Source organism: Rhea pennata, chromosome 1 (genome assembly GCF_028389875.1).
Source record: "Rhea pennata isolate bPtePen1 chromosome 1, bPtePen1.pri, whole genome shotgun sequence".
NCBI lineage: Eukaryota > Metazoa > Chordata > Aves > Rheiformes > Rheidae > Rhea > Rhea pennata.
Genome location: NC_084663.1, coordinates 117,227,019 through 117,248,547, shown reverse-complemented (window position 1 = coordinate 117,248,547; position 21,529 = coordinate 117,227,019). Strand labels below are relative to the sequence as shown.

The 21,529-nt window shown below is 36.1% G+C and overlaps 1 protein-coding gene across 4 annotated transcripts in view; it reads right to left on the bottom strand.

Moving 5' to 3' along the window:
• Positions 1-956: 956 nt before the first annotated feature.
• SON (SON DNA and RNA binding protein) overlaps positions 957-21,529 on the bottom strand; it is a 41,595-nt gene continuing 21,022 nt past the window's right edge. For 3 of the 4 annotated variants that reach the window (XM_062598555.1, XM_062598583.1, XM_062598564.1), the window contains exons 6-12: positions 20,255-20,443; positions 15,833-15,943; positions 15,365-15,481; positions 7,877-8,024; positions 4,412-4,480; positions 4,187-4,302; positions 957-3,672 (exon numbers count right to left, since the gene is read on the bottom strand). In XM_062598555.1, the coding sequence (XP_062454539.1) occupies positions 3,514-3,672; positions 4,187-4,302; positions 4,412-4,480; positions 7,877-8,024; positions 15,365-15,481; positions 15,833-15,943; positions 20,255-20,443 (909 nt within the window). In that variant the 3' untranslated portion in view covers positions 957-3,513. Of the gene's footprint in view, positions 3,673-4,186; positions 4,303-4,411; positions 4,481-7,876; positions 8,025-8,751; positions 8,832-15,364; positions 15,482-15,832; positions 15,944-20,254; positions 20,444-21,529 lie in introns of those variants that run through there. The other variant, XM_062598574.1, reaches the window with a different exon arrangement.

Sequence of the window (21,529 nt, the reverse complement as noted above, 5' to 3'; positions counted from 1 at the left end):
AACTTTAATCAACTTGATAACCATTTTGAGATGTGGATCTGAGACAGCCTCTTTCAGGCAAAGACAGCTATCAGCGTGCAGGTCAGGTTCAGTTTGTATTTTCACACCTAGCTTGTCAGACTAATATCAAATAATGGCTTGCAGTCATTAAACCCATAAAAATTCTAATTTCTACTATAATGAACATTAAACTGAAAATACAGTCTTGGAGTCTAGAGCTGTGTAACTCCGAAAATTTACCAGTGAAATTCTTCATCATATACTTTGCACCCTTAGCTGAAAGCAAGGCTCCTCCTCATACTATATAAAGGATATGTTGGTTTTAAGTCACAGCCTTGCCTCTAATTTCAGAAGCACGTTCCAGTTGCTTACAGCTCTGCGGTTAAGTGCTGACGCTGCACCGTACTGGGACTCCTCTGTACTACACTGTAACACTAGCGCCAGTCTGCTGCTCTTCCAAACACTGAAGTCTTTTTTCAATAAATACTACCATTGTTCCAGTCACTCTTTAGAGCAGTAAGATTTATTTATCTACTCTACCCAAACAGGTGAGTTTCCAATACAACGATGATTTTGTTTGAGAGAACTAGAGACTTTAGCTGTTGGTTAAAACAGCGTGTAGCCTTTGCACTTGAAGAGGCAATTTCTAATCTTTGGAGGCACAGGAACTTTTCCTTCCTACCTGTCCAGTCCTGTCTATTTAAACAGTACAAATGAGAAGGCTGCCAAGAAAGCGTTTTGGTACAAGCTGGAAAACATCTGTTTCAAAATGGTCTTCTTCACCACAAACAAGTTGGAAACACTTTCAGTGAAAGACTACTTCTAGAGAAGTAAATCCGTAGCAAAAAGCTCATCCAACAGTTAAGCAGATCACGGCTTCCCCTAGGAGGACTCCCAAACTATTTCCCTTTAAGACAGCTAAAATGCTGCATAAATAACCAGGTTCCAAGAGAGTGTTTCCTAGTTGTTCTTTTTAATATATGACTACTTGTCTATTCCCACATGCAAAAGATACTCAAACCAATTCAAATTTACAAACTTAACAGAAGCACATCTCTGCACTACCTTTAAATTCATTTAACATTCTAAACAATGGGAATGAAACTAGAACAGAAACCTCAAAATTAAAGTCATAATTAAGGTATTACAGATCTCAATTCTTTTTTTTCCTCTTCTTTTTTGGTATATCTTCCTTAAGAACAGGTGTTACATCTATGCACAGTACCATGTCTTTAAGGCATGAAATCCAGTACTTGCCTTTTTTTTTTTTTTTTTTTTTTTTTTTTTTTAATGGAGTCTTCTGTCAGATTGAATTCATCTGCTTCTCGCTTCTGTGAGGTAACATATATATCTTTACATTATACATGGGGAATACGGACAAAAAAAGACCATAATTAACAAGTACAAGAGAAGACTGTATGTTCCCAGATTTGATATCATGCAGCCAGAGCTTACATGGACAGCATAGACTAAACAATGATCAACATCTCTGATGTTTCAGGTGTATCAAAATCAGACAGTAACAAAAGCCTGATTAACAGCTGCCTCCCACATCCTGAGCTAATTACACTTAGCTGTACATTACATTGAGCCAGATTTCAGCTAAGACAGGTGTAACATCCAGTTCTCCCAGAGTATGCCCTTCCATTGCTTACCATCTTATTTACATTTATTACACACTTTCCAACTATTTCAGCAAGGAAGGAAAGGAGACCTAAGAACAACAATTTTACTCAGAGACCGAAGGCAAAAAGACAAACAGAAAAGAAGTTTAATTAAAGACAACTACGTCCACAAAAGTTATGATTAATCCAGGCATTTCTAGAGTGCTTTGATAGACTAAGGGGTCTTATTCTTGGAAATGTGTGATAGAGAATTCAGAACATTTCTCTGTCCCTCCCTTATGCCATGTGCAAAATGAGACACTGTTGCTTGTCCCTTTAGGGCAGAGAAAGAGGCTTTGCTCAGTAACGGTTGAGAGAACACACAAATAACTTTACTTCATGGAAGAAGAGATACTAGTAATTCCTCATCTCCAAGCTCCTACTGCCACTGCAAGGGTCATTCACTGTAGGCCAGAGCACAGCGTACTATGTGCAAACTATGTTTTGTTCCTTCCCCAGATGAAGCTCTGGTCAGTAGATGTCATCAGAAACAACCTTAGAAAGACTTTTCAGAAACAAACATCTGGACTACTAAAGGCCATAAATCCTGGCAATCTGCTCATAACAGACAAATCTGCAAAAGATGTACAATGCCCCTTGCAGTCAAAACTTTCAAATTCAAAGTGTGCATAGCTAAAGTACTAATATTTCTTAAATCTTTTTTCTTTTTTTTTTTTTTTAAAAAAAGTCTTTTTGCATCCTCTCCATTATCAAACAGCCAAAGCTCTGGACCAGACTGTCTCCTTGAGGGCAGAGTACCATTACAGAAAATTAAAGCCCAAGGAGTTAATTTGGTAATATTCTAGAACAACTGCAAATAACTAGAATGGATTCCGCAGCCCTTAACAGCTGTTGCTATTCTTCAGAATACTTACTTTTATACTGTGCGTATTTTCAAAAAGTTGTTTTGGCATGGATTTTAATTACTGTTTACTGACCAGTGATTAAGATTATGAACTTGTGCTGCTTTATTGACCAAGTTGGGTACAACAATTGAAGCATCATTCTATCCCCTCCCTCCCCCTCCCACCCCGCAAATCCAGTTGTAGATTTGTTAGAGTTTAAAATTCACATTAACCACAAATTCATACAATCAACATCAGGCAGTGTGTTAATTTGTTTGGAACAGACAACTCCATTATCTCCCTTCTTAGAACATGCAGGGAGAGACACTTTTATATTGCAAGTCTCATCAGTTCCATCGCTGGACCATCTGCCCTCCCATTTAAAGCAAGTCTTTTGCTTAATCGTGTATGTCCTAGAATATTGGCTGTACGGCCAGTTGCGGTGCACCACTGAGTTAAACCCCAAACAAAAATCAAAGAGAAGCCACAGCGGTAACACTGTACAACAGGGCTACCATTGCTTGCTTTCTCACAGGGGTAACAGTACTGGCCCAGTATCTGTCCAGCAGTACACGCCAGCCCCAACTAGACTAAGGTAAGCTGCATGGCCTTTTACCAGCTGTAGGCAAAAGTACAAGAGTAGCTTTACCAAGACCAGGGAAAACTGCAGCATAGTACAAAACAGTATGAAAGTGTTAACATTCCATATTGAAGAGAAATTGCATGAGTTTTAAAACAAGGGTTTAGATTACTGATGCCTCCAGAGTCTGTTGTCTGATTTTAGTCATTTAAGAAATAATTACATCACTAATGTAAACAATATAAACATACCAAAAACTAAGTATGATTTAAATACATTTTGATGGTACAAAAGAAAAACCTGAAGGTGTCTGTACAGTTTTTACAATGTGGGAATTGCCAATGTATTTACAACATGAAAGGGCAAATACCATTTTTGTGCAGAGTAAAATTATCTGAAATAATGTCAATATAAAAAACAATATCTAGCGGTGTGAGGCACTCCTAAACATGGTGGTAGTAGCCATGCTTTCCTTTGGTACAAGTCCCATCGCTTGGAGAGCCGCAGTTGCTGCTGTGGCTTTAGCATGCTTCTTATTAAGGCTGGCAAAAGTAGGCCTATATTCATTTCCATTGACTCTCACCTGTTTAGCAGAGGGTTAAAAAAAAAATCGTTAGTTCTCCTTTTTTTCTATTTCAGGAGCAGCATCACATATAGCTCTTTTTAGCACATTCTGTATATAATTCTTCTTGGGGTAGACAAAATCTGCTTCTAGTCTGTAAGTACCAATAACCATTTCCAAATGATAACTATTAATGCAAGATATTACATGAGAAAAGAAAGCCCATATTCTAAGGTATCTAAAGGAAAAAAATAGCTAAATCTTGTTACCAGCTTTACAACAATAAAGCCCAACAACAAACCTGCAAGTAAGAAACAAGAATATGATTCAACATAGGTTAATAAGAAGTGAAGTAACATCACAATTTCTTTACACTTTACATGCCTGAGAGATCTCATTTAGTTTGTAATTCTACAGAAACAGGACTGAAATTCAGTGTTCAGCACACCCCAGCTGCTACTGAAATACATGAAGATAAATTTAATATCATGTTTTAATAGAGAAATGTACAGCAAACAAGGAATTTCAAACTCACCTTAAAAATAAAATGTTTGCGATGATCAGGCCCACTATCATCCACCAACACAAATTCAGGTGGTGTCCATCTTCTTTTGTTACAGATCTCCATCAATGCAGAAACTGGATGTTTACCTTAAGGATTAAATGTATGTGAAATTTCAGTGTTTCTATCAAAGCAATCATTTTAAATGAGGGGGGGTAGGTTTGGTTTGTTTTTTGGGGGAACAAGAAGAAATTTTACCTGAAAGATCTTTCATCACACTATAATGGCCAGATCTCTTTTGTGCCTTCTCTCCCACAGCAACAAGCCCTAAACAAAATATGAATAAGTTAATATTTAAGATTCTCACCTGATTTGTGTATTCTCATAAGAAAAGCATTAACATGGAAAAAGACAACCATCTTTTTAAAAGCTTTTCAAACCTTCCTTCCTTTCAGCACTCTCCCCCTCCACACCCTTCCATGACCTCCTTTCTTCTCATCTTCTCTATTAAGACAGCTAGCTAGCTAGCTAGCATAGTTTTATGCAAGTCACTAGCCACCTGTTTTTCTATTCCTGCTTTGGGGAAACATGGAAGAGAAACTAAACTAAACTAATTCTCATCCAGTATTTACCTGTGCTGTGTAACTCAAAAGCTATCCACTATCTAACAGTTTGCCTCTAACATACTGAAAATTTGAAGCATTTCCCTTAAATAGAAAAAAGGGCAACTAGTACATCCTTTTATCATAAGAAAAACACTGTGGTTAATACTTCCTATAACATGTGCTCTCTTTATTTTACAATATTCAATTATTTTTCCTTTATGTCCAAGTTTACAGTGTAATTATAGTGATTTCAATCACTCTGAATATAAAGTAGCTATAAAACATGCAGTTGGACCCCAAAGTAATATAACGAATACAAGCTCTAGTGAAAGTCTCTGTGAAACACAAAGTAGGCTTTTCTTTTTCTTTTTTAAATCTTACAGGAGTAAAGGGTAAAATGTATAAACATTGCATTGTTATTGGCAATTGATAAAGTGACTCAAGTTTCTTCCAATTCACTTTCTGCTCTTACCTTAACCACACGTAAACAAAATATCTGACTTGCTGTTCAGAACGTTCTGACTTCAATCCTTACATGTTATTTTGTTTCTTACCTCAATTTGTTTCTGTTCCTGGCTTTGGTGAATTAACAGAGGAAGGTAAGCATTTGTTTCCAGTTTCCTCCTATTCCTTCAGCTTTTTAGTTGTTGGCTGGTTTTGCTTTAAAAGAAAACCCTTCCTTCCTCACCACACTTTCATCCTAAGACTCATACACCCCTTAAGCAAAGCCTTTGCAAGTGGCATTAAACCTCCAAAGATACCAATCAAAACAAAATTAATTTCTTCTCCTTTCTTACTGAAAGTATTTGTATCCAAAAATACACAGACTTCCTCTAAAGAAAGGCCTCTGTCAGCATTTGTCTGCATCTCCCTCACTCATACAACAGTGCCACACTCACTGACACTTACGCTCCATATCTGGGTCCGGGCAGCTCAGGAGGCACTCTCAAAAAAATTGCAACAAACTGATAAGCTCTGCTTATTGCTAGAGGAGCTAATTGACTGAGCTTCTTTGAGTAGAGACAACCAACAACTTAACAGCTCACAGCAAACCTCAAGAAGAGTTCAGTTTCAACGCCAAAATGCTTTGGCTGTAAGAGGACTACACACCTGATCCAGTATCCAGAAAAAAGCAGGGTCTGATGGAAAACCATAGCAAAGGTTAATAACCTTTTGGTTCATGTCTTGTAACAGTCTACTGACAAACTCTTTAGCAAACTCCTCATTCCCGTATCTTTTTTTTTTTTTTTTTTTTTTTTTTTGGGGGGGGGGGGGGGGGAGGGACACAAGTTCTGAAATGTGTTTTAAAAAACAGTAATTGGTATTGGGGTTTGGAGGGTATTTTTAATAGAATAGATCCCTTTTAGATAAAAATTCAGCCCAATTTTCATTGGCATACACATGTTGCTAGTAACTATTTCCCAGCCCTTCATTTCAATACTCCAGTTGACTGTTACCAACTTCTGTCCTCTGCCTGATACTAATCAAGCCAAACTGAAGGAACTCTTACCAGCAGTGAGGGCTATACAAGACAGCCCTAGAAAGATCACAGTAACTAAGTAACAATGAAAACATTTTCCAAATAAAGCTTTCTTGCCAGTCACTGTTACGAGGTTATGTCAATTATTTTGAGAGGTTTCATTGGAGAAATGAACAGCTGTAAAGCAATTTTGGTCACTGTATAAAATCAAAGTGCCTATACTAGGTACTTGGAGACTGCTGCGCTTCTCTATTTATAAAACAAGGCTAATTAGTAGGTTTTCAAAATTTAGAAAGCAGTGGATTTTTTAATAACTTGGGTAAGATTTCTCATTTTCTACCTCTTTGCACTTAATATTCAAATTGTTTAAATTAATTTTTCATTGCTATTGAGCAGTCAGCAGAACAATACAGAGTTATCTCTCTAATGAGAACTAATAATTTTGGCCTCCCAAGGATTTCTCTGACTGGCTGAGTCTCCGCAAATAAACTTCAAACATTTGTGTTTATATAGCTTTTTTTTCCCCTGAATTCAGCTACGAGCATTGACAGAAGTTAATAAAACCCCGTAACTCGAAGCATTTCACACTTTAATATGATCTATTTAATATACTAAAGGTTCCCCCAGTTTTGTTTTGGCTTTTTTTTAAAAACATTTGGGACACCACCAGTAAGTATTTGTCTTCCTGCAGCCAGTGCTGAAGTGTTTGTTTTGGTAACATGCAGAACAATTACGGGCAAAATCATGAAATATGGCAGCTTACATTTAAAACATTTAGAATTTGTATATGTATTTCAGATGGAAAATTTTCGTCAACACGCACTGTGAAAACAACTCCTGCTGAACACGCTAGGAAGATGGCCAATCATATAAACCATGCTGCCCGCTAAATAAAAAGCTGAATCTCTTAAATCAAATGAGGTAAATTCAACAGTTCTCCACCTGGGGCCATGAATTATATACAGAAAGGAAGGAAAGATTGCCAAAGAAGCTACTTTCTAGAAACAAGCAGGGAAATACCACTGTAACTGAGCAGAGGTATTTGAGGCAGAATCAAATTACAAGATGAAAGAGTGGTAAGAACAGATAGATTTAAAAAGCAAATAAAATCCATTTGGAAGACCTAAAAATCTGTATTCTGTCTATTCATGTCAAAACTTCAGGTGAAAGGCACTAGTAACTCAGCTCAGCAGCTCCCAGCTGTTATTTCTGTTCTTTCCCCCAGTTTAAAGCTGATTAAATGCTCCATCTTCTGCCCTGCCTCATTCCTGCTTCAGACACCTTCTCTAGAACCAACAAGAATGGAGAGTTTCACAATTCATTTCCCTGTCCTTTCTTCTCCATACAGCCAACTGAAGCATATCCCTCACTTAAAAAGTGCTTCTCAGTGGTTCTTAAGGCGGAAGAAGGATAGGAAAAGTTTAAGAACTTCTGGAAGAGTTTGCAGGCATAAAGACAAACCCACATATAAATCAACCAGGTCTTGAAAAACCAGTATCAAAACCATTTATGTCATTCTGTTTATTTTTATGGTGAAACTGTATCTAAGTAAAACTACTTTCAAGTGGTAAACTTCTTCTATCTTCAAAAAAAGACAGAAGTGTGTTCATACCATAAAATGTTTACAGAAGGGCTTACCTTTTCGATCCGTCTTAAAATCAACCATAATAGGCTCAACGCTGCCTTCTTTGTTTTTTCCCAGGCCTTCTCCTTCTCTCCAGCCCATTTTTCTCATCAGTTCAGCTCCCATTCCTCCAGTTACAGGGGCTGCTCTTAAGAACTGATCCTATCCAGAAAAAGAAAAGTAAAACAAGTCCTAAAGTTAGCACTGGGATTTAAAAAAGTCAGTCGGAGCTTCCAAAAACATTTCTAACAATGTTTCACAGATTCAGTTCAAATGAATACACCTTAGCTTTATATACATTAACATCTTGTATAAACCAGAATTCACGCAGACACACAAGACACAAATCAATAGTTTCAAAAAAGAACAACTTAAAATTTTAATGCAATCCTTTAATTCAAAAGCGGCAAGTGACCCATTGCAGACGTACGTAATTAATAAAATGATAACCGTTTATGTTTAAACACACTACTTTGGTTCCAATGTCTCTCTTCTCATCTTGTGAAAGGAGGCAGTGTTAACTGTTTAACTGGCAACATTTGTGCCAAGTGTACCTAGTTATTGAACAAAATACAAGCACATTTAGTAATGACATTCAAATAGTGTTTAGGCGTATTTTAAATATATTAAAAAAAAAGTTTCCCACTTTATTATACAGCAGTTGCACATTCAAGTTTTACTCTGAAATTCCACACGAAACAGATACAGGTTTTTCTTTTCTTTTTTTAAGGAAAAAAGGCGCTTAGCCACACAGTTTAGCAGCAGTAGTCGTCACATTGTTTCATATCATTAACATAATAGTTGTTAAATGTTGAAAGCTTATAAACAGAAATTTTAAAAATCTGTTTTGATGTAAAGAACTTTAAAAACTCCTTAAATGTTTACGTACCTAGGCCTCGATGGCCGCAGTGTTGTGAATAGTAGGGCTGGCATTGACCGTGGCAAGAAGGCAGCTACAAGGATTTGACCCTGAAACAAGTTTCCATATAGAGGGGTGAAAGTTCACAGGTTATTCTGTGAACTATCATCTCTCTTCTGCCCCACCCACTGACCCAAGTAAGTAAGTCAATCATTTCCATCACAGCAAAAAATTGCTTGTCTTAAAATACACAAGTTTACACACCGGCACTGGTAAGTCCGTCAGTTATTCTGCATAGTAGATCAGATGATATAATGCCTAATATTTTGTAGAAATTTTACTTACTACCAAAACAAATTAATAGACCACTTTTCCTTTATTTTATTTTGAGTTGTGCTTGCAAAAGTAAGCATTTCCAAGATCTGGAAAAAAACTGATAGTTCCTTGGTTTCGATTCATATGTAAACAAAAACAGAAGTCTTACTTTTGCAGAAACTGCAGATAATAAATTTTTAAGGGGATTAACTTTTCAGTATCAGTGACTGACACACACTAACGGTGTGTGTATGTGCATGTGTGCGTAATCCCCAGTATTCATGGCGTTAAATGAAAAAAAAAATCCTAAAAATTGTGACAAGACTTCTCCAAATATTTACCTATTAAACAATAAAGTACCTATCAATCATGCAACTGGATGCTGCGTTTAGTAACAAGGTGCTCTGATGGAAGAGTAGAGGCTAAGCCCACCTCTCCAGTTCAACTTTTTTTTTTTTTTTTTTTGGACTGGTGCAGACCATGCAGTTTGTGTGTACACAGAGACAATCAGTTTGTTTGATATGAACTGCCTCTCAATCTATACACCTAGAATGGCTTTTACTTACTTCCATTTTCATCCTCCCCTCTCTTTTCCAGGAACCTCTCATAAGAATAGGGCAACCATGCCGAGAATGATACAAACCCCAGTCAATGTCACCCTGGGTTCCGATTCCTCTTTTGCACCTGCTTTGCAATGATAGAATTTTCAATATCAACATCTGCTTCATTATCACCAATGTGCATTCAGTTCACAAATGAAATACAGTGCAATTTCTTGATGAGGTCACTTTAATACTACACAGCTTTCTCATTACATCTGCAATATACTAGCTTTAGTGGTGAGAGGTGGTATAGCAAGAGGAAGGAGAACAGAATCAAAATACTGCTACTCATAGTTTAAAATCAAAGCACTGAGTTCCTATAAAGGAATTATCAGAGTCTGAACAAATTCCAAATCTAGGAAATAAAAAATTCTAAATTCTGAAGTGTATTTATTAAAAAAATAAAAATCATGTGTGAACTCAAAATCTTATCTGATAAATTTAGTATTGTTTTGTTTTTTTCCAGACTATGCTGATTCTTAGACATGCAGAACAGAACTGAGACAAGAAAGAATTAGAATGGAATTACTGTTGTTTCATCACAGAAGTGGCAGTTGTACTTTGTCTCATCTTTAGTGTGAGGCACAAGTAATTCTGGTACCAGCATGAAAGGAGCCTACACAAGTCTACTTTGATTCAAGCTACTAACAAAGCAGGAAAAAAAAAAGGGCCAGCAGCAGACTTCAACTTGTTACTGTGAATAAGACAAATAGGAATCTCTAATGCCATGAGTACTATTATATTCCCTTTTCCTTTTTTTATTTTTTTCTCATTTGAATTATAGTAAAATTTACTTGCCCATTGTCTAATGGGATACAGGTAAAAATTAGCCTCATGTTTATAATGAAATTTCAAAATATAAAAATACTAGAAATACTAACAAGAACACAGAAGTAAAATAAATTTATTTTCTATTTTTAGAAAGCATAAAAGGCTGAGTCTCACAAAGTTATTTAACAGCATACGTATCCTTGCAGATCTGGCCCATCAGGAAGATAACAGACTGACTTGTATTTAACACAGTAAACACTAGGTTTCTCAGTATTTGGTTACTGTTATCAGAGTGAATTAATTCCTGACAAAGAAACTGTTATCTTTCATTCTGTAATCCAAATTTGAGTAAGTTAGTATTAAGATTTAATGTCATTTTTCTCATCTTCTGATCTCTACATTCCATGAAAGATAAGCCAAATAAAGCACACTTTCATTCTGCCAGCAGGTGGAGACAACTATTAAGCCATGTTTTTTGGCCAACAGCTTATCTTTAAAAAGAAGGCTACAGATAGTAAAACCCAACTACTTAAGAGGGCAATCAGTATTTTTAAGCAAAACTATTCCTCTTTAAGGAATGAAGCAAATTTGGAGGAGGAAAAAAAGAGTCAGCATCAATATCAAAAGAAATCTACAATGCCTGGATTTAAGGGCTTAAACAAAAAAAGGCACCTCAAAGATGATTTTACAGCTTTCTGCTGAAAGACAGCACAAGTGAGACCATCACCATTATTTAACTGCAACAGCTATCTCTGCAGCAAAGATAACATGCCATATTGAGTAGAGCTATCAAAAAACACTTGCAATGTCAAAAATATTAAAGCCATAATTGTTTGAGAGATTCTTAAATACATAGACAATTGTTGCCCTTTGAAAATAAAATATCAATTATTTCCCACAAGATTGACATGGCATTAAAAAGTTAAGTTTTGACAAAAAGCAAGTTTCTTTGTTGTCATTTGCTAAATGAAACACTTCTGAAAAGAAAGTCTTAAAGGCTGCCAGGTGAACAGTGTCAGCTGTAGTTCAATGGGCTGTCTTAAAGACTGCTTCAAGACTGACTCCAAAACTCTGATTTGAGAACCAGCAACGTGCATCTTTATTTGGTGAAACTTTTAGCAAAGCAGTTAAGTTTTGCATTAAACTGTGGTACTTTTAGCAGCAGCCATATACACTCCCTAATACAAAACTGAGAAGAATTCTCCGAAGGAACCCATCAAATGCCTTATGTTTGCTAACAGCTTCAGGATTTTTGTTCACAGTTTTTGCATTGGATCAGTGGAAAGTTAGAGGTAAAGCAAGCTGAGGGACAGCTGAAGTATAGATAGCCCCTTTTGAGGGCCGAAGAGGGAACCAGTCTAATATAACCAATGTGTGGTTGATTTGCCTTGCCACCCGGCCTTCTTTTCCAAATACGGCTCACCGTATCACGTAAGGCAACAAGCACAGGAGCAATCTGACAGGCTGCCTCGTCACATCAGCTTGGCAAGACACAGGCCAGTCCTTGTGGAAGTAACCACAGTAGGGCTTAGCTTTACCTCTGTTGCTGGTGCGAGTTTTACTGACCTGCCATGGCTAGACTGTGGAAGAATGGAGATTTATCTTTTCAGAACTTGCCACACAAAACACAGTATTGTAAAGGCCACTGTAAAACTATATGCCGTGCTTTAGCACAACTAAATGAAGCAAAGAAATCTCAAACATTATCCTGTGTATCTAAAATGCTGTAAAAATGTTGTTTTGGAAAGTAAGCTTGGGCTATAGTACTTAAGCTGATCCATATAGAAAAAAGTGATGATTCTGGAAAAGCCTGCATAAGTAGACCTCAACAGAATTTGCTTGAAAAAAAATGCTTGACCATTTCCTCATTTATTTACAGCAGCAGAACGTATTGGTAACAAGGAAAAAGAAAAAAAAGAAAAAAAAAAAGAAAAAAGTCTTCAGGACAAATAAATCTTATTTGTGAACTGATTACACCACTGATGATAAACTGAAACAGAAACCACTTTTCAGAAGAAAACGATAATATTGGTCATAGATCTATTTTAATGGAAACCTAACATGTTATTTAAGAATACTGCTTATAACCCTATGCAAAAATATAATAAATCAGCACATTAACTTTAAAAGCAAACAAACAAACCATACTTCTAACTGGTGTATGAATTATTCAAATCTGTCACATTAATCCACATCCATAACTGAATCCCTCAAAACTTTATTGAGATGAAGTAGAACCTGCAGGCGTGTTTTGGTTTGAGTACATATTACCTCTCCAGAAAGCTTCTTTAGAAAGTTAAAATAAAAAAAAATAAAAAAGTCCAGGAAATGCAAAGCAAGACTGCACTCAAACAAGCTCCCTAAGTACTTCCATCATATTCCCTTCTTGCCAATGCTCTTAAACTTTGTTATATCAGTATCTCTGTCAAGTCCAAGGTCCGTATACACAGATGTTCTAATTCTATGTTAACTGATATTCAAATACCTAGTCCAGATTTAGTCTGTTTCTGCTGAAAAGTGCAACTCAAAAGTTCTCTGTAGAGCTTATGGCAATATCCTAAGCAAAACACCTCCGGTAAACTGCATTTTCAGTCAAAGTGTGCATTAATTTACACATACTACACACTCCCCAAAACTTCACGGTCCTACTAGGGAATTATTGTTTTATTTATTTATTTATTTTTAAGTAAGAGCAAGATAAACTATTTTCTTAGGATGAAAAAGGTAGCGCAAGTCTGATTTCTCACTGCTGTTTGTCACGTAATTGACTGGAACAAAGTTGAACTACTCAAGTGCCTGAGAAATACAACTTGTACTTTGCATTTCGTGGTTGGTATGTATTCTTGTTGCTGGGAAAGATAACATGCATTCATAACCCATTATTCCTACTCCTTTTTTTTTTTTTTTTTTTTTTGTGAAATCATTCTCAAAGCACAGGATGTGATTCCACATTAAGTTCAACCCTAAGTTTTGTGAAGGCTTTCACAGGCCCCATCAATCCTAAACAGAGGAAGAGTCTTGTATAGTCCCTAACACATTTTGTAGAGGGTGCACAACTGTAACTACTTGTTATCCCATGAGTTTGATGGCAATGTGCGTGCAAATATGGAACCTGGAAAGAGCAAAAGAAGTCAAGCTGAGGAATATCAGAGCAGGAAAGAGGACTGTGCCCCCATCTTCTTCAAACAACTCTTCTGCTGTTTACAGTAGCAGTCTCCTTTCTGAAAAAATACACCATACTTGCTAGGGAGGACATCTACTACTGCAAACCACTACATATTTACAGCCATGGGAAGGACGGAAGTGCTTATGCTGGCTCATGTTCATTTTTAGATTCACCAAAATATCCAAACACTTCTATTCCTCAACAGTTATGTCCACAAACCAGACAGACTCTTCTCTCATTTTTCTCCCTATGAAGCATTTTAGGGGAGCAGATCACAACAGAGGATAAAATTAGAAGACTGAGGGAAAACACACTTGCCTTCTCCACTCAGTGTATTTTGTTAGCAGATGGTCCTGTTACTGCAAGGCACAGAAGACCATCAGAGAACCTCAAGGAAGAAAAGCTGGATGAGAAGAGGGGGCTTGGGAAAGAGATGATCACAGGGACGTTCTCCTTTTCCTTCATCTTCGAAACCATTTGAAGCATGCCGAAAGGGAGAACCCCCAAACAGACCCCACATTAGAGTTCACTGATCTCTTTCACAAGCCTCTTGGTGGAAAAGTTCTCCTTTTCTCACCAATACCTACCCCTGCTAAGTACTTTACACTTCTAAGTTCCTCTGCCAAAGACAATTATTATAACCACTGCATCCAATATTTTGTTGCAAACTCAAAAGTTAGTAATTGTTAAAATCAGACTTCATAATAAAAATACGTTCTATGATCAATACGAACACTTAAAAAGCCCAAAAGGCCCACATCTACCAAGTAATATGGATCTTGGCTATAAAGTGGAAAAACAAGTTAGTCAATCTTGGTACATATTTCTGGTTTTAGGATGTCATAATTGCAGACTTATTTGTTCAGTTTACATCAGATTTTGTGGAAAGTTTTACCTATGCCTCAAATCTAACCTGCTGGTTTTGAGGGCTGTCTTACCACTGGATTCTGTAAGCAAAAACACACACAGCTTGTACTCGGCTACATTACTGGTGAGAACAATCACTGCAACCCATTATTCTTTTGCCCAGAAGAGGGCTATTGCTTGAATTCCTCAGTTCTACTTCTTGAAAGAGAACCAGTTCAGCACTCATTTTCAAAGATGAAGCATGAATTATTAAACTTATAAAAAACGTATGCATGTATGACGCATCACACCCTGATAAAAAGCCAGTACTACTCTTCAGGAAGAGGTAATTATTTCAGTGCACGATGACATTAAACTTATTGACCCAACTGCAACTCCTGTTTTAATACTCGAAATACCTGGCTCCCAGAAAACACTGGTGATGCAAACAGAAGCAAAGTAGTAACTGGATAGAATCAAGTCAAAACAGAATGGCAGTATGGGACTTAGTTCACTGAAGCTAATGCCAAAAAATCATCAACTTCGACGACATCAGGATCAAATCTTGCCTGATCTGTCCCGATCCCGTAAAAGTAGTGATGGACCTACCACTGCAGCCATACGATAGAGAATGTCATTTCAGTGCAAGATAACAGTAAGTACAAACCATCTTACTCAAGTATCAGACGCACATCTTATTTCTGTACTCTGGATATTAAGATTTGAAATGTCATGGTCAACACCTTAACGCACAACAAAATGAACACAGCAGCAGCAAATATCTAAACTGAACAAAGACATTGATTTAACACTGCACCTGCTGTATTTGACACATGCGTTGCCACAGGTTATTATTGTTTAAGGCGCATTTTCTGAATTTTCCAATATTTTCACTGGTATTTAATACAATATATTTAGACAAATATGTCTGCATAACTTCTACCTTTCTAATCCATGCTTGGGGACCACTGTTGGTCAATTCATCTGAGGACAGTATCTGTGCTCCTGTACTTCCTGTGAACTGACCAGGTATGGAGTTTGACTGAGCCCAGGCGTCGATCTACAAAACAAAAATCATTTCAAGATCTAAATTAAAAATTGGATATTCTTCCTCTCAAATCTCCGTTGTTTCTCAGTAATACCCATTTGATCTCTCATCTATTTTTAGTGTCATGTCCATTAACACTCATTTGTAAACAGATGCTCAGAAAAGCAAAGCATGTTAATCTTAAGTCTGTGCTTTTTGGCCCCCCCTAAATTAGTATTATGAAGTGTAAATTAAAGGTAGAATTAAGTGTGCCCATTAACGGAGCTTCCAAAAAACTACAAAAATTTAAGAAAATCAGTTGGTTTAGAGGGAAAAAACTTACTCTCAACTTCATCAAAATGTCAATTAAAAAAGCAAACATACCTGTTCCTGTGCACGATTTAACATGCACATGGCCTCTAAATCAAATGTATTCTCATTAAGCCTTTTCTGAGCCACTGCTCGATCATTCATAGCTGTAGTTATGTCCACACCCTAGGAAGAAAAAGATTATTTTAAAAAATATATCACACTACAGTAATATCCATTTGATCTGGAAAAAGCTGTTGTAGAATAAATGCTACAAATACTAAGAAGTTCTTTTACATAACGTATTGTTAGTTGGAAATATAAATAGGTAATGCGAAAAAAAAATCTTTAGACTACTTATCAAATATATACAATCTGGGCTTTCCCGAGCAAACAGAACACCTGAAGTATAGTATCCTGGTAATTTAGTATCAAATGTACAGATAAAGTATCAGAAGATTTATTTTCAAATAATTAATGTTTTAGTCACAAAAAGTTCTGCTCTATAAAACTTAGAGGAGCATGTCATAGTTCAGTGGAATGTTATTAACCAACAGAATTTAATGAGAATTAAGAATCATTACATTAAGAATCACATGTATTCCATAAACTGCTACTTGAAACTTTCGACTAAAACAGACTTACAGAAAAGTATAATCAGACTGTTAACTGAAAAAAATAACTGTTTTGGAAAAGATTTTACATCTGTGCTGCTGAACTAGAATAAAATTTAAAGAACTGGAAATCATCTCCCACAGTCAAACTGATTCTCAACCAATCAGAAACACTTCGGTAAAAGTATGGGGCAACAGAAGAAGCTCAATGCAAACTTCTGCTTCATGTACAAAAGCCATCAAGAGAGAAAAAAAAATCTGAAGGTATAAAGATGCAACAAATTATGGCTAGTATAAAGCTTATATGAAATTACTTGTGCCTCTTTCTTCAAAGAACGTGCATTTTATGGATCATCCTATTTTTAAGGTAGAAAAAGAATACTGTTCAGAGATGAGTCAAAATTACTTGGAGATAAGCAGGTGAAGGAGACAGAAAGGGCTGGGATTGTTCAATGCACAGAAGAAACAATCAAAAAAGCAAGAGATATATAAATAAAAGTTGAGCATTACTGCGTAACATTACATTTGTTCTAAATTACATTTCTTAAAATTTACAAGAATTCTTTTTGTTTTATGAAAGACTTGAATCTTTGGTTAGTGACCACCTCATAATCTTGGCCTCTCACATTACGTTAGAATTAAGGGCCAGTAGAAGAAACTGAAACTAATTTAAACTTGATTCTCCTAAACACAAACATACAGTCAATCCTCAAATTCCCTGTCACAGAAGATAGCTCAGGAACTTAGTAAATATTAAAGGATTGTAAAAGACAGAAAAGAAGGTCCACAATTGCATTAAAAAATATTTTTTAATACTCTAACTATTAAATCTTAGCATTTCAGAATGGGAAGGGGGGGGGGGAAGGTTTTTTAACTGCTTAGGACAAAAAGGTATTTTCCTCCAGGAAGATTATTCCAAACCAGGTTGCTGAAGCATCTTGCATTGGCCAAAACAAGACTCATAATCACAGAAGTCTTACATTTATATGAAATTGACTTCAATGTTAACTTATTGTCCCAGCTGATGAAAATGCAGATTATAAACAAGGCACAAGAACAATTTTAAAATTTTAATAATCACCTAATGTGACAATAACATATATAAAAGAATGTCTGTCTACAATATACACTTTCTTGTGTTAACAAGCTCCCTTTACACAGAATAATTTATATTATTTTTTAATGTTTTGTTTGTAAAACTGGTTCAGGAGATAAATAAAAGTTATTCTACTCACCAAAAGCTTCAATCCAGCAATACACATAGGCATGCAAGTAGTCCATTGAAATCACATTGGGACCACTCACATACTTAAACATACATGTGTACTTAAGTGCTTTACCGGACTGGGGCCTATTAGTAGATACCCTGGTTAGTTAGAATTCCCACACACTTTCCCCACACATGGTCAGTCACCATTTTGGAGACCATCATGGCTTTGTATTATGTCAAGACACTCGATGGCAGCTTTGGATCTTGAAAAAAAAATCTCTGCTTGAAGTATGAAAAGTTGTTATTATTTAATCAAATAAACAGTTCAAGTTCAGCATGCTATTCCCTGTAAAAGTTTTGCCTTTCCAATCCTGAATAACATTTTCCCCACAGAGACAGCACAAATATGGAAGCAAGGAGGACTAGGTGACAATAGAAAGTAGGCACTTTTTCACATGCTTTGTAGGTCCAATGTATGTTAGATGCATTTACTGCATTTTTCGATCAAGAAGGCTTCTCTATATAAAATAGTCACCACCATGTATTTCAAATTTAAATACATTTTAATTCAGTACTTTCAGACTTTCAAATATAGCCTTTCTCATAGGTTTCCCAGGCTTCTAGAGACATGCTGATACTTCAAATTACTAAAAGGCATGACTTTTTCCTTCCTCTCCTAATATCACAAGTAACTATGTTAACAGCAATATGTTTTAATAAAACAATCAGTAATAAATTAACTGGGCCACTTTAGACCACTTATTCTGTAACTAATTCCATGACCTGAATAAAAACAGAACACCACCAAATTATGTATGACTTTTTAATGTCAGTACAGACTTGCATCTGAATTATCACAACTAGATTTCAAAGTTTGCAATCAAATAAAATGAATGGAGGTAAAACATATGTCAAACTTCCTGAGGATCCAAGCACGCTCCCCCACTACCCTGCTACTGTTGCAAGGGAGCTTACCTGGCTTATGTTGCTCAATAGAAGCCATTTCTTCCCCAAGGTCCTCATAACCAGTTTTAAAATTAGTTATAAAATTAAGCAGAGAAGCACCCTGTTACCTTTCAGACTCCCTGGAGAAGCATACAGGGATTCTGTCACTACAAGAATATTCCTGTATTTCAAGATTAAGGATTGCCACACCCACGGGGACAGTATGCTCCACTATCAGCTAACGACCCTTGAAATCACCCTTAACACAAACCAAGTTAAGGTAAATGCAAATAAAAATATTTATTTACAAAATGTAAAAACAGACAACATGTTTACAATCATTTATAAAGATACAAGTGACAGAAAGAAAAGAAAGTTCTGTTGAATATATTTATTCCAATGTCAAATTTTTAAGGCCTCTTCTATATACCCAATACACAAGCTATCAGTGCTTACCTAACCTGTTTGACAAAGAATCAGGCCTAGTGTCTCTGGCAACCTGGATGCAGACATCTACAGAGCTTGCCTGCACTATGAGCAAATCATTAACCATTTGAAGGACAAAAGACTTTTTACCACCTGGTAAAAACATGGCCAAACGTTAGTATAAAAAGTTTCCGTATTCTGGACTTTGCATATATATATATATATATATACACACACACACACACACACACTCATAAACTGGGAATTATAGTCTGCACCAACATTTAAGAATGTTTGGCTCATTACTGGCTCTTGACAAAGACCAGTCAGACAAGTTACCATCTGCACTGAGACTGCAGTGAGTTCAATGCCTGACCTTCAAACTCTATCTTTGAGGTACACCATGAAAATCCCTCTGTTAAATGAGCTATATTTCAGCCACTGTGCCTTTTGTGCTACAAAAGCCACAGAGGAAATATCAACTGTGCTTCAGGGAATAAAGCATACAGTCTTAGAATATTACTGAAAGACAAAATGCACCAAGTTGGAAAAAATGATTTCATAAGAAATTGAAGCCAAGGCTTTTATTTGTTTTGAAAGATATGAGAACAATTCTTTAGATGGAATGAGGTGACATCAACTTGAAAAAAAAAAGTAACATCTCCATCTTAAATATTTAAATTAATTATAGAAAACCCACAAAATATTTTTAAGACATCTCAAGGGGAAAAACATTTCCTTTTTTTTTCCTCCATTCTACTTTGCATACAATTAGGCTTTCTTTTAGAAGGTTATATGGAAGACAACTGTATAAGAAAATGTGATTGTAAAACTAAAAAATGAGTAGATACATCCAGATGAAATGGCAGTTTTTAAAACTACTTTCAAACCTATTTTTAAATGGATTACATTTCAATTCAGCGTTATTGCTCTAACATTGGTAGGACAATTTTAATTACTATTTCAATTATTATGAAAGTCTTGGGGTATTAATCTTGGCAAAAAACACGACAAGAAGTTTGGGTTTTTTAATCTTCAAGCAAAAGCTTAAATTCTGTTGACACAAAGAAATTACTAGTTGACAAAAGCACACACGATGGGTACAGGTTGCTTTTATCATTGCTCACACAAACATTGTGAGCAAATTTGAAGATTATAGCAGTTCAGATAAGTAGCTTACTGAAGTGTCAGATACTACCTATGTAAGCGATTCTTTTTTTTCACAGATTGCAACTTGGTACCAGACTGACTGGGTAACACTTTTTTTTTTCTTATGGTATATGCTTTCCTTCCCTTCCTTACCTCAATGGCTGGTTTGGGGAAAACATCATCCTTGCTTTCTTCTTTGCCTTTTTCAACTGGTACCCACTCTCCATAGACACTATCTGCTTCTTTTTTCCTATGCTGAGACCCAGATGAGACAGGAAATTCCTTTGACAGGCTGACCTGATTTTTTGGTTGTGGTGGTGGTGCTGGTTTTATACTTGGAGTCTTAAAGAAAAAAAGTTAGAAAAAAATTAAGACTTGAAATTGCACAATATTCATCAACATGTTTTTGAGAAGCAACTCATTGCATACATGTAGTATTAAGTTTTCACAAAACAGTCATCCTCTCTAACTAGTACCAATCCAAAAGCCTTTAAAACAAGTTGTTTTAGTTGCTTAGTTGTAGCATGGCCTTGGAAACATGCAAGAGCAGCGAACTGCAGCATAAGAGAAAAACAGCCAGATGTTGAAATCTCCTTAACTAGCTTTGGCAGACAAAAATAAGGAAAACCTCACCCTTAAAAACTGACTTCCTTCTCTTTTTCCATCCCACCATAGGAAGGAGAAAGATCTTATCTGCCACATGTGTATTTTGTAATGCAAAACCCCAAAACAAAATTTCAGGCAGCAAAAAATGTTGGCTATGATATCCATACATGGTGAAAGCCTTACATTACTAAAAATACAGAAAGCAATTTTCAAAATTCTCAGTTTCTAGTTTAAAATATTTTTGGGTACCAGGATGAATCCCAATTTAACTCAAGTTCATGAGACTGCCTTCCTTAGAAAATTTTCCCAGTTATCTTAAAGGAATACACAGAAATCTCTGAAAAGCTCTTCTGACAAGCAGAGCCAAAACAGCTCGAGATATTGGGGAAATCTCTACTACCAAAGGAACACAGATGAGAATATGAACAGGACTAGAATCGAGAAAGAATGGAAAGGATGATGCAACAAGAGTCACATCTTGGAACAGGCAGAGCAGCCCATATGCACTAAAGAGCATCCCTCTTCAGAACCTGTACAGAATCCCTTGAGTTTCATGGTACAGTACAAAGTATAAACTTGTTTTCACCTTATAGCTTATTAATGCTTATTTTGTGTATGCTACAAGCAATATATATTTTAGACATACGTATATGCATATGTATATAAATGCCATGTATGTTTTCACTTAGTGTAATGTTTTTATACAACCTTTATACTTTGCAAAATCCAAATAGACTTTCATAGGCACAAAAGAACCCTGCATATAACTGACCAAACTGACTACAACTGACTGAACAAATTCTAATCTATGTTTCAAAGCAC